Source organism: Lissotriton vulgaris, chromosome 6 (assembly GCF_964263255.1).
Source record: "Lissotriton vulgaris chromosome 6, aLisVul1.2, whole genome shotgun sequence".
Taxonomy (NCBI): Eukaryota; Metazoa; Chordata; class Amphibia; order Caudata; family Salamandridae; genus Lissotriton; species Lissotriton vulgaris.
In genome coordinates this window covers 1792230703-1792255516 of record NC_141694.1, presented here as the reverse complement: position 1 = coordinate 1792255516, position 24814 = coordinate 1792230703, and the positions used below count along the sequence as shown (strand labels likewise).

Sequence of the window (24814 nt, the reverse complement as noted above, 5' to 3'; positions counted from 1 at the left end):
TGATAGCTGCTGTTCCTTTTAGGAACGGTGGGATGTGATTAGCTATTCCCAAAAAAACATTTAAATCCGGTTTCTCTCCCCAGCCCTTTGTTGTAGCTGGAGCCATCTTCGTCTGTTTTTTGAGACGTGCACTGATTTCGAAAGTTTGTAGTTTGTGTTTGGAGAGGAATATGAGTGAAGTAGAAAGGCGGGAGGAGTTTTTTTCCTCTCCTTTTAATGTTTCGATTAATGTTTTACTAAAAGTAAGTCGCCGTTTCCTCGCAGCCCGCCCCTAGATCAGTTCAGTGTACTCTCTTGGAGTGATTTAAATGTTCTGTATACTTTTTTGTTTGTTGTGTTTAAAAGGCGTAAATGCGACTTTTGTATACACTTGGTGGTTGGCAGCAGCAGGCGGGAGAGTCCGTGAAAAAAGGGAAAGGGGGGTGAAGGGTGGAGGATGGAGGATGGAGAATTCGAGATAAGGAGGGAAGCAAGCTATGAAAGTTGGTTTTCTTTGTCCACTTCTGGTAAACCAACCAAGCCGCTCAGCCCAGCATTCCACTCTTGTGCCAACCTCTATTCTGTCTTCATCCTACACTTCTGCGAGCTCAGTGCGGACCAGAGCCCCTCCTCGTCCTTAATTTTTTATGTTCTTTTCCGCTTCCTCACGTTGTAAATAAACTTCTGGAAGGCTCTGATTCCAGGAAACTCGGGGGTTGAGGGGTTGTTGAGTCATCCCCCCTCCCCTCTCCCAGTCTGCCGCGGGCCTTTTGTGTGAACAAAGGTTAAAGTTCTCTTCACGAGCCTGCTCCCTCCCACCCGGAGTGTGGGGCGCAAAGAGGGTGGCGGTAGTTTCTTACTTTAATCTGATGTTTTGGGTACATTACACCACACCCAGCGCCACTAACTCTGGAAACACTCGTTTTCTTGGAGGGAAAATCGGATCTTTTGTTTATTTTGAGATTGTTCAGTGCACAGTTGGTTTGTGCAAGGCAGTAACATGCGGGTAACAAGCCTATGTACACGTGGGATTCAGAGTTGAAAGATTCCGCGTTTCTGGCCAAGGTGGTGATTGGCATGAAGGCTTTGAAGAGAGAAGTGTGATTTTGACACACTGGTGAAAGGTCTGAAACACTGACTGGCAACATCCTGGCATCAACCTGCTTTTCCGCGGATAAACACCACTGGTTCAGACTTGCTTTCTTTTATCTCTTTAAGCTCGCTAATTGGCATTTCCCGGCCCCAAAACAACCCGTCACCATCCTCTGTGTCAATCTGTGTCTAACATCGTATGCTTGTGCGGGGAAGACAGATAAGCCATCATCTGCGCTCCCCCCACCCACAATGGCGACATACTGTACTCTAATCAGCCATCTTTGCGGGGCAGCCGAGACGCGTCGGGGCTACCTTTCTCATACACGTCCAAATAATCCAAACATGGCTTACAGCGTGATGTACTCTATTAACTGGACATGCACCTGTCTGCCAGGGCAATGTAAAACAGGTACATTATATACAAAAATAACCTGTTCTCTCCCAAGAGCAATGAATGCAGAACATATGGACAGGGAGCAGGGGTGCTTCTAGGCAGGCCTGCATTTTGTAATGCATGGGTGACAGGCCTGGAGGCTCTGGGGTTAGGGAACAATATTATTACCATTTTTATTTAGAATATTTCACATTACATTGAGGCAAACATTTCACGCATTAGTGGTCTCTTTCTTGTGGCTGGATTAAGAGAAGCAGTTTTTCAGGTAAAGGTGTTGTTTTCACGAGCGCCAACACACACTATTGGATACTATGTTTTTGTATATATATAATTTTATAAGAGCTCTAAACGCAATCTAATAAAAATAACTACTTTTCTGAGGTCATATTGGTATTTCACAAAAAACTTAGAAAAGGAGGCCAAGCAATTGTAAAATCTACGGATTAGAAACAGCAGCGTGGACAAAAGTGCATGACTCATACAATTAAAAGTAAACATTTTGTTGTCTGATCCAAAAGCCTCATTTACCTAATGATTTGTTTATAATCAGACGCAGAAGTAAACTAATGGGAAAATAGACAGGAATGTGTGGCAGCGTGCAATCAACTTCGCCTCGGAATCTTATTTATTTATTTAAAAACGGCGACGCTTTGTTCTTTGAGAGCTCCTTTCATTGTTTAAAACTGAACTGCTCTCACAACGTATTTACTTTTCTTTATTTCACACTGGCAAACCAATTGATTTGCTTTTCCGAAACTGCTGGGCCAGCAGCTGGTTGTTCTCCAGTACCCAGATCACCCCCTACCCCCGCTGTTTACTTGCTCTCCTGTCCCAGCCTTTCATCTCCTCACCCTGAACCACTTCCCTTCCCACTGTCTCCTGAGCGCCGATCGCCTGATTTACACCCTCAATATAGCTTTAACTCTAATGTACTTTTTTTTTTTTTTACATCTCCACTGCAAACAAAACATGTGTAAAAAGACCTAAACAATACCACTACTTCAGTGCTGTGTCTCCCCTCTTACTGTCACTACTTTCATATCGTCACACTGTACCTCCTCTTTACTAGAGGCTACCGTTTCTTAGTGGACTCCTCCTTTCACCTCACCCTTTAACGGTCTTCTAATGGCATTACCCTCCAGTACTTCATGTGCTATATCTCTCCTCGTAATTCTGTCCCTCCTTTCACCAGAGGCTCTCAGTTTCTTAGTGGACTCCTTCTTTCACCTCAGCCTTTAACGGTCTTCTAATGGCACTACCCTCCAGTACTTCATGTGCTATATCTCCCCTCGTCATTCTGTCCCTCCTTTCACTAGAAGCTCTCAGTTTCTTAGTTGACTCCTCCTTTCACCCCAGCCTTTAACTGTTTTCTAATGGCACTACCCTACAGTACTTCATGGGCTATCTCTCCCCTCTTAATTCTGTCCCTCCTTTCACCAGAGGCTCTCGGTTTTTCAGCCTAACCCTCTTTTCATCCCAGCCTTTTAGTCTCTCCATCTCATTCATTTAGTCTCTCTATACGGCTCTCCCACCAGTACTTCATAAGCAGTCTCTTCTCTCTACTTGTCACACTGTCCCTCCTTTAGGCTCACACTTTTTATTGCCAATTAACTCGTTCTCCGTTGTCGCAAGCTCATACCAATAGCACTATGCAAATATATTTACTCTACCACTCAGCACCACCCCAGCATCACTCAGTACCACCCCAGTATCACTCAGCACCACCCCAGTATCACTCAGCACCACCCCAGCATCACCACAGCACCACCCTAGCATCACCACAGCACCACTCAGCATCACCACAGCATCACTCAGCACCACCACAGCATCACTCAGCACCACCAAATCATCACTCAGCGCAACCACAGCATCACTCAGCGCAACCACAGCATCACTCAGCGCAACCACAGCATCACTCAGCGCAACCACAGCATCACACGGCGCAAACACAGCATCACTCAGCGTAACCACAGCATCACTCAGCGCCATCCACAGCATCACACAGCGCAACCACAGCATCACACAGCGCAACCACAGCATCACTCAGCGCAACCACAGCATCACTCAGCGCAACCACAGCATCACTCAGCGCAACCACAGCATCACTCAGCACACCACAGCATCACTGGTTCAAATATGTTCTTTCAATGTTTCAAGCTGTTTTCAAGCTTTCACGCTTTATTACAAATCACAAAAAGATGTTAATATTTCACTTCTGTTCTTGGATTTTCGTCACAATAAAAAACACTGAACATAATCTTCACAAAAGTTATTTACAAAAGTTTAAGCTATTGCCATTACAAATTAAATACATTATTTAAGTATTAATTATTTAAAAAAATTAAAAGCCATTGTTATTTGTAATATCAAAACATCTAAGTCACGTAAATACAAAACATGTTGCCTTACAAATGCTATGGGTGTCACATCTGCGAAAGTTATAACTATTGGCAATGTAAATGACAAAGCTATTAATTTAGCTATTTTAAAAAATAACACATAAATAAAAAAAGTTTCATTTATAAGACCAATAGCTCAAACTTTCCTAATGCGAGCCCTATTGCATTTCCAATGCTTGTTGTATTTGACCATCCCTCTTTCACATCTTCTAACAGCATTTGGTTTAATTTCTCCCATTTCTTGTTTTTACCCACAAAAGTTAGGAGGCATGTCATTTCTTGCCCTTATGTGACTGAGTGAGGCTCTGTGAATGGAATGGTGAATTTGAATCCACTACAGTAGGTCGCTTGTGCATAGCGCTTTAGATCACAGGTGTAAATCCATGCTAAACTGCTGTCTTCGCCATTTAGTCACAAATCGAATACTACATAGGGATTTATATGCCAATACCTCAAACAATTTGCATTTAGATCTCATGAGTAAAACAATAAGTGGTTTTAACAGTCCTACAGAGAAGCAAAAGAAAGGAACTGTGGAAGGATTTTCAGCACTTTGGCCATAATAGAAATGAAATTATGTAGTAAATAATAATATAAGATTAAAAAAATTGGACAATTCAAATTCAAGCTTTCAGCCCACAAGCCTCCACTGCCCAGGGCTCTCCATGAAGCTGCTAGAATTACAGAGCTTCTAACTGCTGATTCAGTAGGTGAAACAAAAAGTAGGTCCATGTAATATCATTTTTTTTGGTAATATGGTAGGATACAAAAGAGCTACTGCTAAGTATTAGCACTGAGGGTTAAGTGAGACGCTAAACATGTGGACTTGTTACAATAGACACCTTTTTACTGTACGGTGCTCCCCTGTCCTCTAATACTACAATGGAACTGGGCGAGGGCTGGCCCGGCCATAGCGGGCACCGGGCATTTCCCATGTGGGCTGGAAGGGTGGGGGCCGGTTTAGACCCCTGGGTGCCAATTTTGTTACCAGTGGCCGGTTCTGCAGCAGTTGTGCAATATCGGCCGCCTGTTACAAAAGCGGCAGCGGGAGTGGTGCTTTCCACTAGCATCCACCCTCCCCCGCCCCCAGCCCCTTGGGGGCTGGTCGAGCAGATTGCCAGGACTGGTTTCAGTTCCCAGTCCGGCCGTGAACTGGGCCACACAAAAAATGAGAATGGCAGATATCGCATGCAGTTTGATCACTTAGGGCAGGGGTACACACCTGTTTACCATAGAGGGGACATTCTCTTTTCAAAGAAGTGTGGCTCACTGGTTAGAGCAGGCAGACCCTGAAGCAGTGGTCAGACCCGGGACCAGGGCTCAATTCCCGACGCAGCAGGGTCTTGAGCTCAAATGTCCATGGACTCGATAATTCTCGCTTCGGTGCCTGACCTAATCATGGGTTCACACTCTGCAACTCTGGGCATTAAGCTTGTTTAATCTCCACAACGCCCCCCCCCCGCGGCGGGATGCCTGGCTTTCACCTTGGGGATGCCCTGTGGGGGCTATCTCACAGGGAAAAGCCAGGACGGGTTCCCAAGGCAAGCGCGGAGATACCCCTTCGGGGGTCGATTCAGGCGCTACATAAGAAACATAATAATAATAATAAAGAGAACCTGCAGATCCTAATTAAAATGCAAGCGGCAGACAAGAATCTGTTTAGAAATATCCGTGAATAGTGGTGATGTTGCAAGGTTTATCAATGCTATAAAAAAATGGCATCTTTAACATTAACTCAACTACCTTTTAACAATCAATTAACGCGGGGACACCCCAGTGGCGTAACCAGGCGCTCTACAAATGCCCAATAATAATAATAATAATAATTCCACATTGCCCACATTTTTGTCATCAGTAACTGAGGCATACATTTTTATTGTATTAAAGTATGATACACTGATGAGGTAAATTGATTTCACGTGTACTTTTTCTGAGCAATGATATTTTTAAAGTGAAATCTGACCAAAGACAACTGAAAGTTGAGTATTGGCAAGTCAAAAGTTCTTTCTCTGATGTACCAACTAAAGCATGCATACACATATGACGAGTATTTTCATTGCATGCAGAGCTGTTTAGCACATTAAAACCAGACCTATTGGTTTTACCAATGCTGGGAACAAAAGCAGCAAAAAACTATTGCTTCCTGTATAGAATGCGAATAGGAGATATAGTGTGATGACTCAGTGCACATTTCAGATGGTAAATAGTCCCTCATCCCATCCAATGGAAACACTCACTAGAAGGCTGAATTGCACAGCAAACAGCCAATAGAATGAGATGAAAAGGAAATACTCATCTGGGTGGAGCCAAAGGTCACCCTGTACATATGTTTAAGAATTAGGAGCAATAAATGTTGCATACAGCCGTTTTGGCGCCAACTTTGTCAAATTTACCTTAGGGCCAACTCAATTTACCCATGCCCGACCAGAGCCACGCAGGGTGGCCACTGAGTTACACAAAGATTTGTCCATAAACTCACTGCTTGCCAGGAGCTCTTTGCAGTTGTCGCACTCGTCCTTCATCAGCAGGCAGCCTTCCGAACTCTTGCGGAGCTCCTTGCATATCATGTTGTCATCCGAGGCATTATTTTCTAGAACAGCAAAAGAAGAAGAAATGTACTAAGATGGATCCATGTCCTTAAAGAAGATGTGGGACATGGCGAAACATTTCACACAGGTGTAAACAATGCATGAGATGCGTTCCCACCAAACCTGTTAGATTCGCTTAAGAGAGTGGCCAGGAAAATATAAACAGAACAAACTAGCCAATCTGGCTCTCACTAGGAGAGCCTAAAAATAACAGCAAAAACATTTTTAAAAATTTGTCCAAATGGTTCATTTTGAGGCACCACACACATGTTAACTGAAAATCTATAGGTTTTCCAGGCAGTTCAAAAAGGGCAATCATCAAGTAATCCAAAAACAATCAATGACTGCCAACTGGGGCTGACCTTCCTCAGGGAAGAACTATTTTGTAAAATTACCCAAGTGGTGCATTTTACGCCACTGTTTTCAAATAAGTTGGATGAAAATCCATAGGTTTTTTCTGGCAGTTGTGTGGTGAAACCCATTAAATATTCCATTACTTTTTTGAAGTGCACGATATATTGGAATCTCCGTAGGGGTTTCCCAGCACTCATCAAGAAAGCTTAGTAAAAATGGGGGCGATATGGAACATTTTCTAGTTCAATGCCACTAATAGTTGGCTAAAACTTGAAAATGGTAATGGCATATCCAATAATATTGGTCTGCAGTTTTGCATGGCCTCCTGCAGTGATCATGGTTGGGAACTGAAAAGTTGCTCACATATCAACAGAAGAGTTATAGAGGTCTCACAAGTTTAGCGCACTCAGATTAAAAAGACCTTAAAGCAGTGCTTAATTTGTAAAACATTGAGTGCCAGGGCCCTTCTCAGAAGTCCACAGCAGCCTGCACCATGCATTGCCTTTGCTAATAACATGACCAACATAACACATATCCGTCACACTCCTACAAGCGTGACAATTCAGACTACTTTAGGCCACGCAAATCTATAATTATGATGTGAGAGGCTAGTATTATTTTCAATGCGATTTGACTTGGTAAACACAGTTGTTGTGCTAATCTCAGACAGCGCCACCATGTGGTGAATTATTACTAGAGCCAGTGCGGACCATTAAGTGCCGGTGCCGAGCACCGGAAACCACCTGCTCAAATTAAACACTGGTTTAACGGGTCTGGTGATGCACAATCATCATCATTTATTTGTGCTTATTTATAGGTTAACTTGCAACATGATTAACCATTACTGATATGTGTGCCGCATTATTATACAATTACATTTAGGGAAACAAGTAATTTATAGGTTTTGGATTTAGCCATAGTCGATATATATATATATATATATTTTAGCATTGACATGAGCGGGCCAAGGTATCGGAGTCCATTTTAAAGTCAACATTGTATTTTTGTTTGGTGTGCACAGCTTTCATTCTGTTTGGCTGCCACTTTTGTTTCATTCATTTTCTGTCCGCGAGGGTCTCTAGACGCTTTTATAACATATACCCCTAGATGCATCAACGTTGTCATTTGCGATTCCTTAATTGCGAAAAATAAGGAATCGCAATTAAGGATTCGCAAATGGCAATGCATCATTAAATTCGCTATTTTATTGGAATTCGGTAAAAATCGCAATTTTTACCGAATTCCAATAAAATTGCGAGTTCCAAATAGCGAATCCGATATTCCCATTCATTCCTATGGGCTGAAATGCCCATAGGAATGAATGGGAATTGCGAATTCGCAATTTCAATTCGGAATGCATCAAAGCCTTTCAAGGGTGGAGAGGGGGGTCCAAAGGACCCCCCCCTGCACTCATAAAATGCACTTTTACATGTGAGTTACATACACACATGTCCTAAGGACATGTGTGCCTGTAACGTACACGTTTAAAAAATGCATTTTCATGCGTTTTTAAACATTTTTGCAAATTACCACGAAGTTCAACTTCGTGGTAATTTGCATTTGCAATTTTGGAAATCGCAAATGTTTTGGGGATGATGCATTGCTGTTAAGGAATCGCAAATGTGCGATTCCTTAACAGCAATCGCATTTTTTTGGAACTCGCAAAAAAAGCGATTTCCAAAAAATGCTTGATGCATCCCAGTAACCAATTTAGGAAGTGCAAAAGGCCGATTTATGCGAATCGCATCGTTTGCACTTCCTAAAAAGGTTGATGCATCTGGGCAATAGTGTATATAACTAGAAGCTTCTAATATACATTACGTTTTCTAAGTCAAGCGGGAGTCTGGCAGGCGTTACGGATTAGTTGTTATATTAGTTTGGTAACACTAAGAAGGCGAACTCTTTTGAGCCGCCAGTGCACGTGACTTGCTATCGGTGCACGCCGCCGAATTGATCTAGTTCAGACATGCAGGTGCACTGCGAGTGCGGATCGAACAGTGTAGTTGAATTCCATATTTGGATCTAAGTCAATTGAGAAAGTACATATTTTGTGGAAGCGACTTGTATGTCACCTCTGCCAGCTATCTAAGACCCTGCTGGTTCTTTCAGTATTTTCTGTTGCAGTCCGTTGTTAGTGGTATTACTGGAATTGATTTTACGTTCTTTTCCTCTGTTGTTCTTTAGTATTGAATACATAGAATCTTTGGAATTAAATTGCAATTAGTGAGAAGGAAGCAAGGTATATTGTTTTAAATTATTTTTGGGTGTAATTTTTTAAGTACTAGGTTTTACCTGGTATTATATATGAATGGGCGCTTATGGTGTTTCTTTTTGGTTGTATGGTGGTATCACTAGTGTGTGGTTTGGTAAGTCTGCCACTGGCTTTTTTATGAGCAGGTGATACATGTTGTCATGGTATGTATTGATTAGTTTGTTTTGTTAGTATCTACAGGAATCATCGTCTTTTGTGCAAGGATGAGTCCTGAGGATGGTCTGGCGAACCCATTTGGCCATAAAAGACTGAAACGTCGACCATGCACCCTTCTTTACTTTGATTTTCATGATTAAAAAAAAAGATGTTTAGTTTTATATTATGTATATATTCGAAGTTTGGATTGTATGGGCTGTTATATTTACTGTCCATATTATTTTTGGCAAAAAGGGTGATCAAACTTCCATCAATCCCTCGACCAAATTGAGAAAAGTGAAGGGATTGTTTTGGTAGTGGCAGTGTTGCTATTAATATATTCTCTATGTACTGTTTAAAATTGTGGTTGTTATGTACCATGAATAACATATAATATAAATGAAGTAAAAACATTTGTATTTGAATACATCCTTGAATGTAATTCTCCTTCTTTTACGATGAACTGTTTGAATAAACCTTCTTTCTGTTTCAGGCATCAGAGTCTACGTGTTCTCATTAAAAATCATTTTGTGTTAGCTTGATGTGTGAAGGTCATTTTTGTTCAAGTTAGTTGGTTGGGGGATGGTTTTCAGCACCTGCATGGAATAAGAGGCAGAGGAGATGGACACTCCTTGCTGAGATATTGTGAAGGTTGCAATGATACAAGAATCTGGGATTGTATCATTTTTGCGAAGGAGGCTGACACCAAGTGCAGCGGGAACACTGATTTTTGTATAGGTTCTTACTTGGTGAGAACCTGTGGAATATATTTCTTAGACATAATTTCTATGTTTTAACTGTGCAAACTGATTTTAGTTAGTCAGCGATTTGCCCCGTCCACCTTTGCAGGAGGTCACTCCTTTCTCTCTCTTGAACCCAATGATCCAAACATTTCTACTTATAGACATGCTTTAGTACATTTCTTCTTTCTTTGATTGGAACCTTCATTTGATTCTTGTTTCAATGCTTTATTTGCTGACACCAGCTGTTTCAAAGTTTTCTGATTTACCCACAAACTTAGCATTACGGAGATTCCCTGAAACTGCCACAGCATTTTATCTCAGTGTGCATATGCTGTCTTTAATAACATGTATGTGCATGTGCCGAATGGAAATGTCTGAATTATATTCGTACATGCTGTATTCAGATGACTACTTATTCAGTTTGAAATTTTTAACTTTAATAATTAGCTAATACACTTTCATGGTTTGCAAAATGAATCTTCTCTGTCATTCTTGTAGGGCAAATCCTGCTTTACTGTATATTGTTGAATTTATGATTTCAGCCTCAGTTCAAGATGAAGGCCCATCCCAATGGCCAAAACAGAGATTCGAATTTGCGACAAGTTTACGCGGTGAAACCACCATCCTCCTCTCTCACGCGGGCAGGTCTGGCAGGAGGCATAACCCAAGGGAAGACCAATCATGCAGCCTCTGGACTTCAACAGCAGTAGTGATGATAATATCATAAAAAAAATTACCAACATAGATGGAATGCATCAACGCGAATCATGAGATAACAACCAAGGGAGCTATTGGCATTAAAGGAAAAAGCATCAGCACATATATTTACTTTGCCATAAAAGCTAAAGCCTCACAACATTTCTCTCTCCATCTCTGATTCCTTCTCTCTCATTATTTATCTCTCTCTAGCTTTCTCTCTCTTGCTCATTATTTCTCTATCTATGGCACATTCTCTCTTTCATTCGTTCACACTCTCTAATTCTTCCTTTTTCATTCTCTCAACTCATTCTTTGACACATTCTCCCTTTCATTCTTTCTCACTCTAATTCTCCCTCTTTAATTCTTTCTCTCATTCTGTATGACACATTCTCTCTTTCATTCATTCTCGCTCTCTAATTCTTCCTCTCTCATTCCCTCAACTCGTTCTTTGACACATTCTCTCTTTCATTCCTTCTCGCTCTCTAATTCTTCCTCTCTCATTCCCTCAACTCGTTCTTTGACACATTCTCTCTTCATTCTTAATGAAATATTCTCTCTTTCATTCATTCTCGCTCTCTAATTCTTCCTCTCTCATTTTCTCAACTCATTCTTTATGACACATTTTCTCCTTCATTCGTTCTCGCTCTATATTTCTTTCTCTCTCATTCTCTCAACTTGTTAATTCTCTCTCTAATTTTCTTCCTATTTCAATCTCCCTCTTGTTTTTTTCACTCTCTCTCTTCCCTTTATATTCCAATAGACATCACGTGACATGCCATTTACTCTTTTTTTTTTTTGTTTTGTTTTTTTGCTTCACACCTCTTGGAGATTCACTGTGCCATGCAACAGTCCATGATACGCTAGTACTGCAGGGTTTGGCTTTTCCTAGTGTGGTTAACCATTTTATTTCAAATCTGAACAGAATTCAATGGATGATATCAACATTATACCATATATATTTTGCCAATTAAAAGCCGGAACGCTCAGAATCCTATGGACTTCTACATACACGTATGCAGTCCGGATTTTACTGGTGAGATTTGTGTAGAGTAAACATTCAGGTCAGTCCAATATGTGTGCATTACATGTAACACTAATGCGTACAACAGCCCTTGGCAACTGTTAACTCTAACTAAAAAGTTGAAAGGATTGAGATGTAGGAGCGAGGCTATTTGTGTCTCAAAAGACAGTGGCCCTAAAAAATAAAGAAAACCTTTAAATGACAAAATTCAAAGTCAAAACCATAAAGTATTTAAATATTTAATTTAAGAGTCATTTCTGAAGGCAAAAATAGTTAGTCGGATTCAAATTAGCGTCAATTATTATTACATAATGCCAATTGTGCGAGGGCATAATAAGGACATAAGGTTGCCTTCTAAAGCAAATAAATAGCCAGAACCAAAATATAGTTCAGGGAAGGAAATACATTTCAGGAAAGGAAGCAAAGTTGTGGAAAGTTGAGAAAAGTAATAACATATGGTCACCATCCAAAGCAAGTAAAAAGTTACAATCAAAATATGAATCAGGAGCTATAGTTCAAGAAAAATATAGTTAACTGATAATGATGATGCATGTTTTCAGCCTCTCTTTCTCAATGCTGCAGTTGATAAGGTTGTTCGATGGATTTGTAAATTACAGGATATTTGTACAGATACATTCAGACAGGCGGAGCTTCATTAACTATGTCCTCACAGCATCTCTGCTGGCTAAGGTCCCCTCCCCTCCACCTACCATGTCACTATTGGTCTAAGTCACTAAAGAAGGGGCACAGAGTAAGGTGAATAAAATCAAGATATTGGTTACCATTGAAACATGATTTGTCAACATGCTGTTTTCAAATTAAAACGTTCAGCACTTAAAGACATAGAAAATGGCCAAACTCACTTCCCACATGGAGGTTGTTTTGCCCTCTGCAAAAACAAGGATTGACACAGCCAACAATTGTGGCTTTCAGTTCCCTGGGAGTTTCTGCGTTGTGCTGGAGAGGAGGAGTACACTCCCCAGCAACCCTTGGTCAGTGACACTGCCCTCAGGCACCGGAGTGCTATAGGTTCGTTGGAGGCGTCCCGTAGCGCGGGACCTTCGTCTTGACTTGCAGCTTAGGAATTGCTGCGTTGTGCTGGGGAGAACGACTACACTCCCCTGAAATCCTTGCCCAGTGACAATGCTCTCAGGATCCACACGTCAATGCCAGCAAGGGCCATCCCCTTTACATCTGCCACCAAAAGGTACTGATTTATTTGCCGTTACCCTCAGTCCTTTGAACTGTTGGCTCACTGTTCTATAGCCCCATGTCTTGCAGCTTGAGCTCTTCATTGAGTATTTGGAAATGGAAGGCTGCTCCTGCCTCTGGGAAATATTCCCCTTGGTTCTACCTTAGATGGCTTTTTGCACAGTGCAGTGGGGAACATTAGCAGAGAAATCGACATAGCAGAACAGCGTTTGTCCCTGACATTTTTGCCTGAGCCGTCTCCACCTCCACCTGTTTTGGGTCCTGACCAGTTGGCCACTCCCACTCGCACTAAAACCTTGACTGTTGCTACTATCGAGGAGTGTGATGATATCATGGTGCGAGATCAACCATCTGTGTGCCCAACTAACTTGACTAACTCTGAGGCCACCAATAATAGGGGGGAAAGAGAAAGAGAATGGACCGGAATGTTAAATCAAAAAGATTTAATCCAGAATCACCTATCGTGTCATCTACCCCAGCACTAGCCTCAAATGTGAAATCAGCCCTCCACTAAAGAGTTGTATGCAAGACTCCTTGGAGGTTTTAGCTAGGGGAAATGTGTAAAAATGTAATATCTTCACATACTACAGCTCTGGTTCCTGTTATCAACAAACTAGGTATGATCAAGGAAAATTTCACTAAGCTGAGGGTTACATCCTGTAAGACCTTCTCTACCCAGCCCATTAGCCTGCATTACTGGCAAGGTCCATTCAACATACCTCTCATCACACCCCTCATCTTCTGGTGGTGCATCTGATTCTTCCTGGGCTACTATGGGCATTGCTTGTAGCTGTAGTCCAGGTAGGCATACTCATGTATCAGGGGTATGCCCACAGAAATTTCTTGAAGGTAGTAGTGGGAACCGTGGCCGGCAAGTTAGATTGTGTGTCTCTGGAAGCATGTCATTTGGTTCTACTCAGTGTTCTGGTCCTTCTATGAGCCAAACATTGCGAATGTCCCCTCAGGCCACCCATTTTGCTGTGATCTTATGAAATGTACCCTCATTAAGCATGAGCTCAGATGAAGATCATGAGCAATTGGCCAAAAAGGTTGTCCATTGGATTAAACCTTTATTGGGAAGTTTCATGCCAGGTCACAAACAGATAAATCTTGTGAGTAGAGTTATTTGGGTGGGAAATGCTCCAAAACCTTATGGAAATGATTGTATTGTTTTCAATTTCTAAGATAGAAGAGCTGCAAATGACAACCTGACCAAGTTAAGCTTCATTTGCTTTGCGCCAACTGCTAGTAAGACCCTTCTGCTGGGCTATTCTATAAACAGCAGGGTGGTCTGACCAATCTTTTACTATCTGAGAAGATTTTCCAACCTTCGATAGATTAATTGTCTTTGCAATTGGACCTACAGGACTGACTTCCTGATGCAGCCACTCCCTTGGGTTCAAGTGATCTACTAGCTGAGTCTGTGAATCCTGGGATTGATTTTGAATCTACGCCTTCTGTGTCTGTCAGGTGCAGCACTATTCCCACTAGGGTTACTGAAAGTCATACCATGCAACCACTATCTATAGCCTCTTAGAATATTGCTGGTTTAGCCAGCAAATGGGATAGGTATGATTGGCTTAAGTTCATTGAATGCCATGATATTATATGTTTACAAGATACGTGGCTTATTGATCCTAGTTATGTGAATGGGTATGCTAGCTACCACACGCCAGCAGTTGCTAATAACTTGGCAAGGGTGGTTTGACTACGTTTGTCTCTCTAATTTTCCCCCCCCGAACGTGTTATGGTCAAATTGTGATTCAGTATATTACCAGATGATCTTCTTCAAGTGTTGTGCAAAAATATTGCTTCTGTTAAATCTATATAATAAGGTTTTTGAGCATTCCAAGGTTGATCTAGTCGCTGTCTACTCAAGGACATTGAGAAATGCACCAGCAAGGTGGCTGTGCTCTGATATTGTTAGGGGATTTTAACTTAAATGTTTGTCAGTTCTCTCAGTAAAATATCAGTGGGCTCGTGGATCAGGCTGGGATTCCTTTTACCCATGCACACTGCCCTGTTAGTGATTAACTGGAAAAGAAACGCCCACCGTCCGGGAAAGAGCAAACTCAATAGGAACTCCAAGCGACGCAATGTCACTTCATAATTTTTTCAACCAATTAAATGAGTATTCACTCAGGTTAGTTTCTTCATGAATATGTTATTGTTTCATCTGTTTCCTTCATGTGTATGATTCATATGATCCTTCTCATATGCATAACGATGTTATAAGGGTACTCACAATATATAGGTACCCCAATGCATATCGGGCATAGCCCTTCATCAGGGAGTAATTCCTTCAAAGAATGTAACATTTGCATTATAATTCAGAAATCCAAGAATTGATGAATTCAATACAACAGTATTTATAGTGCTGACTGAGTGAAAGTAAAATGAGTAGTGAAAAGCTATGTACCAAAATAAAATGGAGAGAAGTGCACCCAAACAAAAACAGTTCATGTAACGTGCTTAAGAACCTTAAAGTCCGATCATGTTTGAATAATGACAGTGATAACTAGTGGAAACAAATTCTCAAATTAATCAAAACATTAACCGTGTGAACGTGAAACAGTGCTCATGCCCTTGCAAACTTGAAGCTAATCAGTAAATGCATACGTTTATACCAAAACGATAACCGTTCATGTAACTTGCTAAAAAACTTTAAGGTCCGATCAAGTTTGAATAATGGCAACAAATTCTTAAATAAACCAAAACTTAAACTGCGTGAATGTGAAATAGTGCTCATTCCCTTGCAAACGTGAATCTAATCGGTAAACGCATACATTCAGCGTGATAGACCGGGTAGAGGATCTTCAATGCACGCCGTTAAAGTGCTCGCACGAATGTGGTGCGGACGCTATTGAATCCCGAATGGGTGTGAATAAAACCATGCAAAGTGTTCAAAAGATTATAAAACACAAGCGTTTTCTAGCTGTCATACTGCCAAAAGGCTTTCCACTCAAGTACTCCTACAAGTTAGATGCGCAAAACACACCGTATTCTCAAATTCCAGTAGTGGGGGATAGAGTAATACCAAACAAAGATCGCAGACTAGGTTTAGTACTAACTGCACACGAGGGTCTGGGCTCAGCACAAGCAGGAGTCACTACAATAATTTCATTATTGAAGCAGCATTACTGGTGGTCAGGGTTCACAAAACAAATGAAGGACTTTGTCCTGAAGTGCGACATTTGCCAGCAGATGAAGGGTTCCACCATACAGAGGACATCACAAACACCACTACTGATTTCAGACAGACCACTTGCATGTGTCTATTTGGACCACTGTGGCCCCTTAAATTCAGACAGGGTTTCAAGTAAATCTTGGTGGCAGTGGATTCATGCTCTAGATTCCAATGGGTTTGGCCACAGCGCTTGGCTGATGCTCGGACTGTTATAAAGGATTTGCGAGTCTTCATCGGGACATCCGCAATTATCACACTACATTCCGACCGTGGCCCTGCGTTTAGCTCTCGTGCTTACAAGGAAGCCATGGAAAGTATGGGCGTTGCTTTGCGGTACACCTCTCCCTACCATCCCGAGGGATATTCGGTGGTGGAGAGGAACAACCGGGACATAATGCAATCCTTAACAGCGAGGGTATTAGGTGCGGATTAGTTGGATCAATCACCTATACGGGGTCCAGAGGGCCCTCGATAATATGCCAAGAAAATCCTTGGGAGGCCAAACCCCTTATGAGATTCTGTTTGGGACAAGAATGTGGGTACCTGATCTCGAGCCAGCACATTGTCGGATGCAAAATCGTTTGAACTGAATGAGGTTTCGCTGCTTTACAGGAACTCAATGAGTGAAAGTCAAACGCACCGCCACTGAGGAAGTGAAACTAGTTCCGGCAAGACCTGCCTTGGTCCCACAGATTGGGGACATGGTCAGGGAAAGGATTGTGGACCGAAGAGAGTTTGGGGCATCTTACAGGGCACCTGTACCTGTCCCGGCGGTTGTGGGAACAAGAACAGTACTTCTTCTGCTTCTGGCCGGCAAAAAAGAGAAAAGATTTGTCTCCATTGATCTGATCAAACCGTATCATGTGGTCGATTCTCAACAGTAGGCCGCATGGGGTCCTGAGTATCTGCAGATCTCCTCTTTCTACTATGCAGGAAGTTGAAATGGAAAAACTAATAACCTTTCAAGACTCCACTATACAAAGTGAAGGAGTACCAAATAATGGAACACCAATCATTCCAGTAGAAATTAAAATACATCAAGAAGAAACAACAATGCAAGTTGCAATTTAGCCCAACAATGATGTCTACATTAAATGTGCCTTCAAACCACACATCTGCCAGTTCCACAAAACCTGCAGAGCTACAAAAGATAGATAGAACTGCGTCTGGCTACTTCATCCACTTCAATGATTTCTCCTCAGATCCCAGTGAATCTGATCAAAAGCCACCCCTTCTAAAGAAAAAGACCTTCTACAATTCTATCTTTTGCTCAAAAAGACTTACTTAGTGTCACTGTGGTTGCATATTTGGTTTGCAGTAGGGGTGATATACCTGTTAATTAGGATTGGCACAGTGACTGTCTTTCTTCGGCTTTGGAACAAACATTGTTTCCCAGAACACTGTGCAGCACAATCTGTGAACTTGATCCTGAGACCATATACATCATCAATCAATCAATCAATTATAACACTTGTATAGCACGCTACTCACCCGGCAGGGTCTCAAGGCGCTTGGGGGAAGGGGACTGCTATTGCTCAAACAGCCAGGTCTTGAGTTGTCTCCTGAAGGCGAGATGGTCCTGGGTCAGCCGAAGATGGATGGGGAGAGAGTTCCATGTCTTGGCCGCCAGGTAGGAGAAGGATCTGCCACCAGCGGTGGCTCTTCGGATGCGTGGTACGGCGGCAAGGGCGAGGCTTGTTGATCGTTGCTGGCGGGTGGGCGTGTAGAAGGTCAGGCGGTCGTTGAGGTACTTGGGGCCCAGGTCGTGGAGAGATTTGTGTGCGTGGGTGAGGAGCCTGAACGTGATCCTCTTGCTGACGGGGAGCCAGTGCAGGTCCTTCAGGTGGCCGGAGATGTGGCTGCGTCGGGGGATGTTCAGGATGAGTCGGGCGGAGGCGTTCTGGATGCGTTGGAGTCTTTTCTGTAGCTTGGGAGTGGTTCCGGCGTAGAGGGCGTTTCCGTAATCCAGTCGGCTTGTGACGAGTGCTTGGGTGACCGTCTTCCTGGTTTCGGTCGGGATCCATCGGAAGATCTTGCGGAGCATGCGTAGGGTGTTGAAGCATGATGAGGAGAAGGCGTTGACTTGTCTGGTCATCAAGAGGGAGGAGTCCAGGATGAAGCCCAGGTTGCGTGCGTGGTCTGTTGGCTTGGGGGTGGAGCCCAGGGCGGGGGGCCACCAGGAGTCGTCCCAGGCGGAGGGCGATGGTCCCAGGACGAGGACTTCCGTCTTGTCTCAGTTCAGTTTCAGGCAGCTGTTCTGCATCCATTTGGTGACGTCTTTCATCCCTTTGTGTAGGTTCGTTCTGGCGGTGGCGGGGTCTCTGGTGAGGGAGAGGATCAGTTGGGTGTCGTCGGCATAGGAGATGATGTTGAGGTTGTGCTGGCGTGCGATGGCTGCAAGAGGTCTCATGTAGATGTTGAAGAGGGTGGGGCTGAGTGATGATCCTTGCGGGACGCCGCAGATGACTTCGGTGGCCTCGGATCGAAACGGGGGAGGCTGACTCTCTGTGTTCTTCCGGTGAGGAATGAGATGATCCACTCCAGTGCCTTCTCTTGGATACCGATGTTGCTGAGGTGTTGAACTAGGGTGCGGTGGCAGACAGTGGGCAGACGTTGTTGAACACTGCAGAGAGGTCCAGGAGGATGTGGGCCGCTGTTTCCCCGTTGTCGAGCAGGGTTCTGATGTCGTCGGTGGCTGCGATGAGGGCGGTCTCAGTGCTGTGGTTGGCTCGAAAACCAGACTGCGAGGGGTCGAGGGATCCGTTCGTCTCGAGGAAGGCTGCAAGCTGTCTGTTGACGGTCTCCTCAATGACTTTGGCAGGGAAGGGGAGGAGCGAGATGGGGCGAAAGTTCTTGAGGTCGGTGGGGTCTGCTGTTGGTTTCTTCAGTAGGGCGCTGAGCTCGGCGTGCTTCCAGCTCTCCGGGAAGGTGGCGGTGTTGAAGGAGGCGTTGATGATGTCCTGTAGTTGGGGTGCGATGATGGAGTCGGCCTTGTTGAAGACGTGGTGGGGGCAGGGGTCGGTAGGAGATCCGGAGTGGATGGTGTTCATCGTGCGGGCTGTGTCTTCGGTGGTCACCGTGGTCCAAGAGCAGAGGGTGGTGGTGGAGGTCGTTGGTTCGGTGGTTGGGTGCGTCGATGGTGCGCCGAAGCTGTTGTGGATGTCGGCGATCTTGCGGTGGAAGAACGAGGCGAGAGAGTCGCAGAGGTCTTGTGAGGGAGTGATGTCGTTGTTGCCGGTGCTGGGGTTGGAGAACTCCTTGACGATGCTGAAGAGTTCCTTGCTGTCGTGGGCATTGTTGTCCAGTCGTTCCTTCAGTGATTTCTTCTTGGTAGTGCGGATAAGCTGGTGGTGCTTGCGGGTGTCGTGTTTGGGGGCGGTCATGTTGTCTGTGGTCTGGTCGAGGAGCCAGGCTTTCTCGAGGGTGCAGCAGTTTTTCTTGGAGTCCTTGAGTTCGTCGGTGAACCAGGGGGCTTTCTTGCTTCTGGGTCTGCTGGTAGGGTTCTTTAATGGCGCGAGGTCGTCGGCGCAGTCGGTCAGCCACTTCGTGAGGTTGCGTGCTGCTTCGGTGGGGTCCGTTGTGCTTGCGGGTGGGTTCTGACTGAAGGAGGTGGTGAGCTGTTCGGCGGTGATCTTGCTCCAGCTTCTGTGGGGAACCTGTTGCGGGTGGTGGTGGGTCGTGGTTCTTTTGAAGCTGAAGTGTACGCAGCTGTGGTCGGTCCAGTGAAGTCCTGTGGAGTGGCTGATGGTGATGTGCTTGCTGGATGAGAAGACTGGATCAAGCGTGTGGCCGGCATAGTGGGTGGGGGTGTTGACCAGTTGCTTGAGTCCGAGGTTGGTGAGGTTGTCCAGCAGGGTGGTGGTGTTACAGTCGTTGTTGTTCTCCAGGTGGAAGTTGAGGTCCCCGAGGAGGATGTAGTCGGCGGAGGGGAGGGCATGCGGGCTGATGAAGTCGGCGATGTCTTCGCTGAATTGAGTGCGGGGTCCTGGAGGTCTGTAGATGAGGGTGCCTCTAGGGTGGTCTTGGGGTCGATGTGGATCTGGAAGTGAAGAGAGTGGCAGGTTCAGGGATCTGAAGATTTATTTAGAGCTTGCCTTATACCATTACAGATGATTTTCCTAATCACAACAGTGCAAGAGACTACTTGTTACGGGTTTGCTAAAATTAAAGACCTGAGAACCCCGAGCATCACCTCACCCATGCCTATTAAGGATATCTCAAATAACACACTTCCATTGGTTGCGCCGTCGGACATAGACATGCTCCTGGCAGCTCTGCGGGCCCATGTGCATAGTTGTCCGCAGCGCATTCCCATGTGAATGATGGTGTTCCTAAAGCCTCCACAGGACGCTTCTGCTCCTTTGGAATGGAGATCAGCTTTGCTACGGATGTACAGGTATCAGTCTCAGGCACACAGTCATCTAATTCTTCCCTGATTGCTGCCAGTGATGACCACCGCTGCTCACTTGATATCATACTGAAGGTACTGCCCCCTGTGGATGCCATGTTCAGTGATGTTGAGTCTTCAGTGCAGGGTTCTTAAATAATCTGGCCTCTCCTGTGCTAGGAACCCTTGGAATTTTTTTAAACATGAACCGAATTGAAGGTCGAACTATTTTTTCTTCTCTGCTCTATCTGAACATAGTGGCTTTCAAGGTGCTCAGAAAAACAATGACAATATATTCAAACATATAGAGGACCTTTTATAAACGCCTTTTAGGGAAGAATGCTTTCGCTATAGACGCTGATTTTATGGACATTTATTAAGGCTTTTAAGTGCTTTTAGTGTGTTTTTATTAGAAATTATGCCCTTTTTTAGCATTAACTCGATCATTACCTAGCTGACCTTGTTGTTCTGTTGATGAGGAGTGGGTGTCATATCATTTAGGATAGTCCCATCATGTAGTCCCATCATGTACATACCGGGTAAATACATTTTGTCCCATTCACACGATATAACGGTCCTACACAGGTGACCTTTTACCTAGTAGCTTACTTCTGACTCTTCGACACCAGGCTCTCGGTACCCTATCTTAATCCCTGTACCTGACGTACATAAACATGTCTCCAGGCACAGCAGATTTATTCTGTATAAGGGTCGCTACTTTTTTCATCCATGGCTAACAGCTAGCTGTGTATGATCATGTTTGTTTAGAAATAGGATTAGCAGAGTATTAGCAAATGTTTTCGAAACATATCGATTCTAGAAGAAACCCTGGAGTGACCACTTTAGTATGAAATACCCTCACTCCCCCTTACAAAACAGAGGATATTTCCTTCGAGGCTGGAATGAGACTCCGCAGGCTGATCCTTTGACAGGCAGAGACCTGACATCCCTTGCGGAGTGCCATCCTCGACGCAGAGACAGGATCCTTCCTCCTAAACCATCAGGTGAGGGGTTAGCAATTCACTGGAGATTCTTGGCTCCATTAGGATATATCCTAGCACTTAAACACACCTGCTTCACCTACTATGCTAGGTACAATTAGGGAGGCTACGCATTGTAGGAGTATGCCAATGCTATTGTTTTACATAATCTGCTTATATTTATCTTATTAGCACTATGACAGAAATGTTTCTACTATTTATGATATTGGTGCTAGCGATCACATTTGTCTGCTCCTGTCTTTACATTGTTGCAGCAAATATGTTTCATATTAGACTGACGCTTGACCAATAAATAATTATTAATACCGTTCCAATCATCATTCTATATGTATTCTGAGAAAAGTAAGCATGAGTGACTGAGCAAAAGATACCGTATTGTTTTCTACGATACCTGAGGAATCAGGGTTGTCATGTTCAGTGGTTGGCAGAAGCTACCTACACCACTGTAGAATACAGGGTGGTGTTGGCACTGTAGAGCTACGTTGTCTAATTGCTGACTCATCTTGTGGAGGTGTCCAGAGCCTGTCTGCACACCAAGCCCTCAGTTTAGGTAATCCAGAATGCAAAGGTCCTGGGGGGTCCTAGGAACTACATGACACAACAAAGGGAAACAGCAATTCTTTTAGCAGTTGGTAAGTAGACATGGGGGAATCGTTTCATGCTGGTACAGGGGTCGAGACGGGGGAGGAACCTGGGCATCAGGGATGGTTTGTGGCAGTTGTGGGGTGTTTCTTTCTCCCCTATACCACAGGATAGGATATGGTGGTACTTCTGCCCACCCCTTGGCCGGACCTGCACTCAATTTTATAGAGGGCTTTCCACCAGGAACAATTAGGCTCAGAACAATAAGACCTAGTGTTTCTCCTCCTAGTAATTCAGGGACTGGAAACTCCAGGCAACTCGCGATCAGGGCTACGTCTTCACCTGACTTGCAACTGGTGCCGATTTGTAGTTACTAAAAATTACCATGAAAAGAACCAAAGAAAATATTATTTGAAATAATGGAGAATCATATGGATTTTCTGAAGCCTATTTAGATTCCCACAGTGAGTATTTATTCTTTCAAACATCTCTTAATTTTACTACTAACATGCTGAGTGCATATGTTCTTACCTTATGGCAATCCACTCTTCAATGGTGTATCTGTAGTTTATAATCATACGGCTCTCCTCAGTCTGATGTTATAAACATAATTGATGACTGTGGCTATGTAGACTCTGTCATTTGGTTTTCCAGTATTATATACATATATTATTACATTACACGTATCTCCTCTCCAATATGGGTAGCGGATAATGCCGTATGGTTGCACTCGCGTCATTATTAGACATGTAAGTCGTTATCAAATACCTTGTCTCTTACCAAAGAATCACTCATTTATAAGTACTATATGACTATTCATTGTCGGATTCAGAAACATAAACATGTTCTCCCAAAAGATGTCACTATTTGACTAATAAATGGCTACCATTACTGCAACGTGAACCATGCACATTTTTACATCATGGACATTATTGCCTAGTAAATACGCAGTTAGATAGCTACATCCGGTGAAATATTTACATACAAAGATACACTGTACTCTATTTTGGAGGCTTTTGTCAAATTAAAGGCATTGTACACAACCGTATTTTGTATAACCCCTTGTTTTCTTTCATTATGGTATTGCAAGCATAAATCTGCATCACAAGTCTACCTGCTATCCAATATTGTATGTATAGATGCACGATTACCATACATCCATCAGCGATACAATGCTAGGTATAATGTTATTTAGAGGTACCCTCACTTTAATGTGGACGAACATTTTATTATTAAACGACTCATAGATACCCATGCTGTACCTGCAGAAGTGTTTTGGTTGTCATTCAATGTGTCCTGGTAAAGTCTCTTCGTCTTCTCATCAGCCCCATGGGGGATATTCTGCTCCACTTCACTTGATCTTTCTTTCAGGCCATCTTTTGAAGGTGGGTCGACAGCAGTTAACGAACGTGGTGCCCTATTGCCCCGCATTAAGTGGCCACCAAAAGGGAGCCTGAAAAGTGGACGCATCTTGGGAGGAGAGCCCATGTTATTGTCAACTTTCTCCTCCAGCTCCTGGAAGCTCTTCCTGAGCTCCAGAAGCTTCTTTTCAAGTTTCTCAAACTGTTCTTTTAGTTTGTCAATGTTATCCCCTTGTATCCAAAGTGCAAAGGGAGATGCATTTTCCATGTACTCATCAATCTAAAAGACAAAAAAGAGCTCATTTCATCCTATTGGATCCTAAAGGATGTCATTTTAACCTACCTCATGCAGAAGGACTTGGACATATTGCATTTAACATCATTTATTGTCAGTTGACCTTTTGTGTTCCACCATCAGTTTGTTGGATATTATTTTACATCTATGGACATGCAATCCAACACTACCTGCAACTTTATATTCCTCCTTCAACTGGGCAAGAAGTGATGATAGTTATATTTGGAAGTTTGACTTTATGAAGTTATTTATATTCACAATTTGGCTAATCACAAAAGCAATTGAAGGTAGGAGAACCACAGTGCTCTCGGATGGCTCAGACAAGGTAAAGATATTGATATGTGATAAATGTATTCTTGTAGACAGAAAATTATTCACAGATTATATAATTTACTGGGATGAGTTTTCCTCTCCGTTGATTGTTCTCCCAACTCCCAGTGCCCCAGGAGCTCTTATAATTGGATTTTCCTGGGGGAAACCGGCTAATATCAAGACTTGTTGGGAAATAGGCATCTATATACTCCCCGTCATCTTACAAATGAGGATTTATTAGAAAGGTTTCACAGTCCACTACTGTTTTCCTACTTCCCGTTGCCTCTTCTGAGTGTCACCCTCACCCCACACTCAGAAAGGGGTTCATAACTCGCCATTGTATTCTGCACTTCTGTTACCACCTCTTAGTGCTCCCACTTTTTTGCGTTGAATATACCTGTGTTGTCAGGTGTTTACTAATTCTTCCAGTGATCGCGCTTGTGTCTCAATCCGGCAAATATTACTTGCCTGAGTCACCAATTCCTTGTGGAATTGTGGCCAAGGAGATTCAGAAGCCAGCTCCCTGTATTTGTTTGGTCTGGGGGCTTTGTGTTTGGAACATACAAACTTTCTTCACAACTGTATTGGCCTCTCGAAGGTTTCAACTATGTATAGCCACTTGCTTCTCCACGTCTCACTCCTCTGTTCTCTCTTCCACTCCCACTACTCACCGTCAGTCGTCCCCTCCCCATTTTACCTATGCTCCTCTGCTCTTGTTCCTTTAATCTGCTCCTTGATTTGTGTCCTCTTTTCTTGGTTCTCCTCATCCCTCCTCTGATCCTGCTACTCTCCATCTCT

General features: G+C 43.4%; 1 protein-coding gene across 1 annotated transcript in view; it reads right to left on the bottom strand.

Moving 5' to 3' along the window:
- The window catches only part of LOC147709496 (clusterin-like), a 395044-nt gene that overhangs the window by 94064 nt on the left and 276166 nt on the right, over positions 1–24814 (bottom strand). Inside the window, exons 5-6 of the mRNA XM_086925501.1 lie at positions 23311–23689; positions 6347–6457 (exon numbers count right to left, since the gene is read on the bottom strand). Of these exons, the coding sequence (XP_086781627.1) occupies positions 6347–6457; positions 23311–23689 (490 nt within the window). The remainder of the gene's footprint in view (positions 1–6346; positions 6458–23310; positions 23690–24814) is intronic.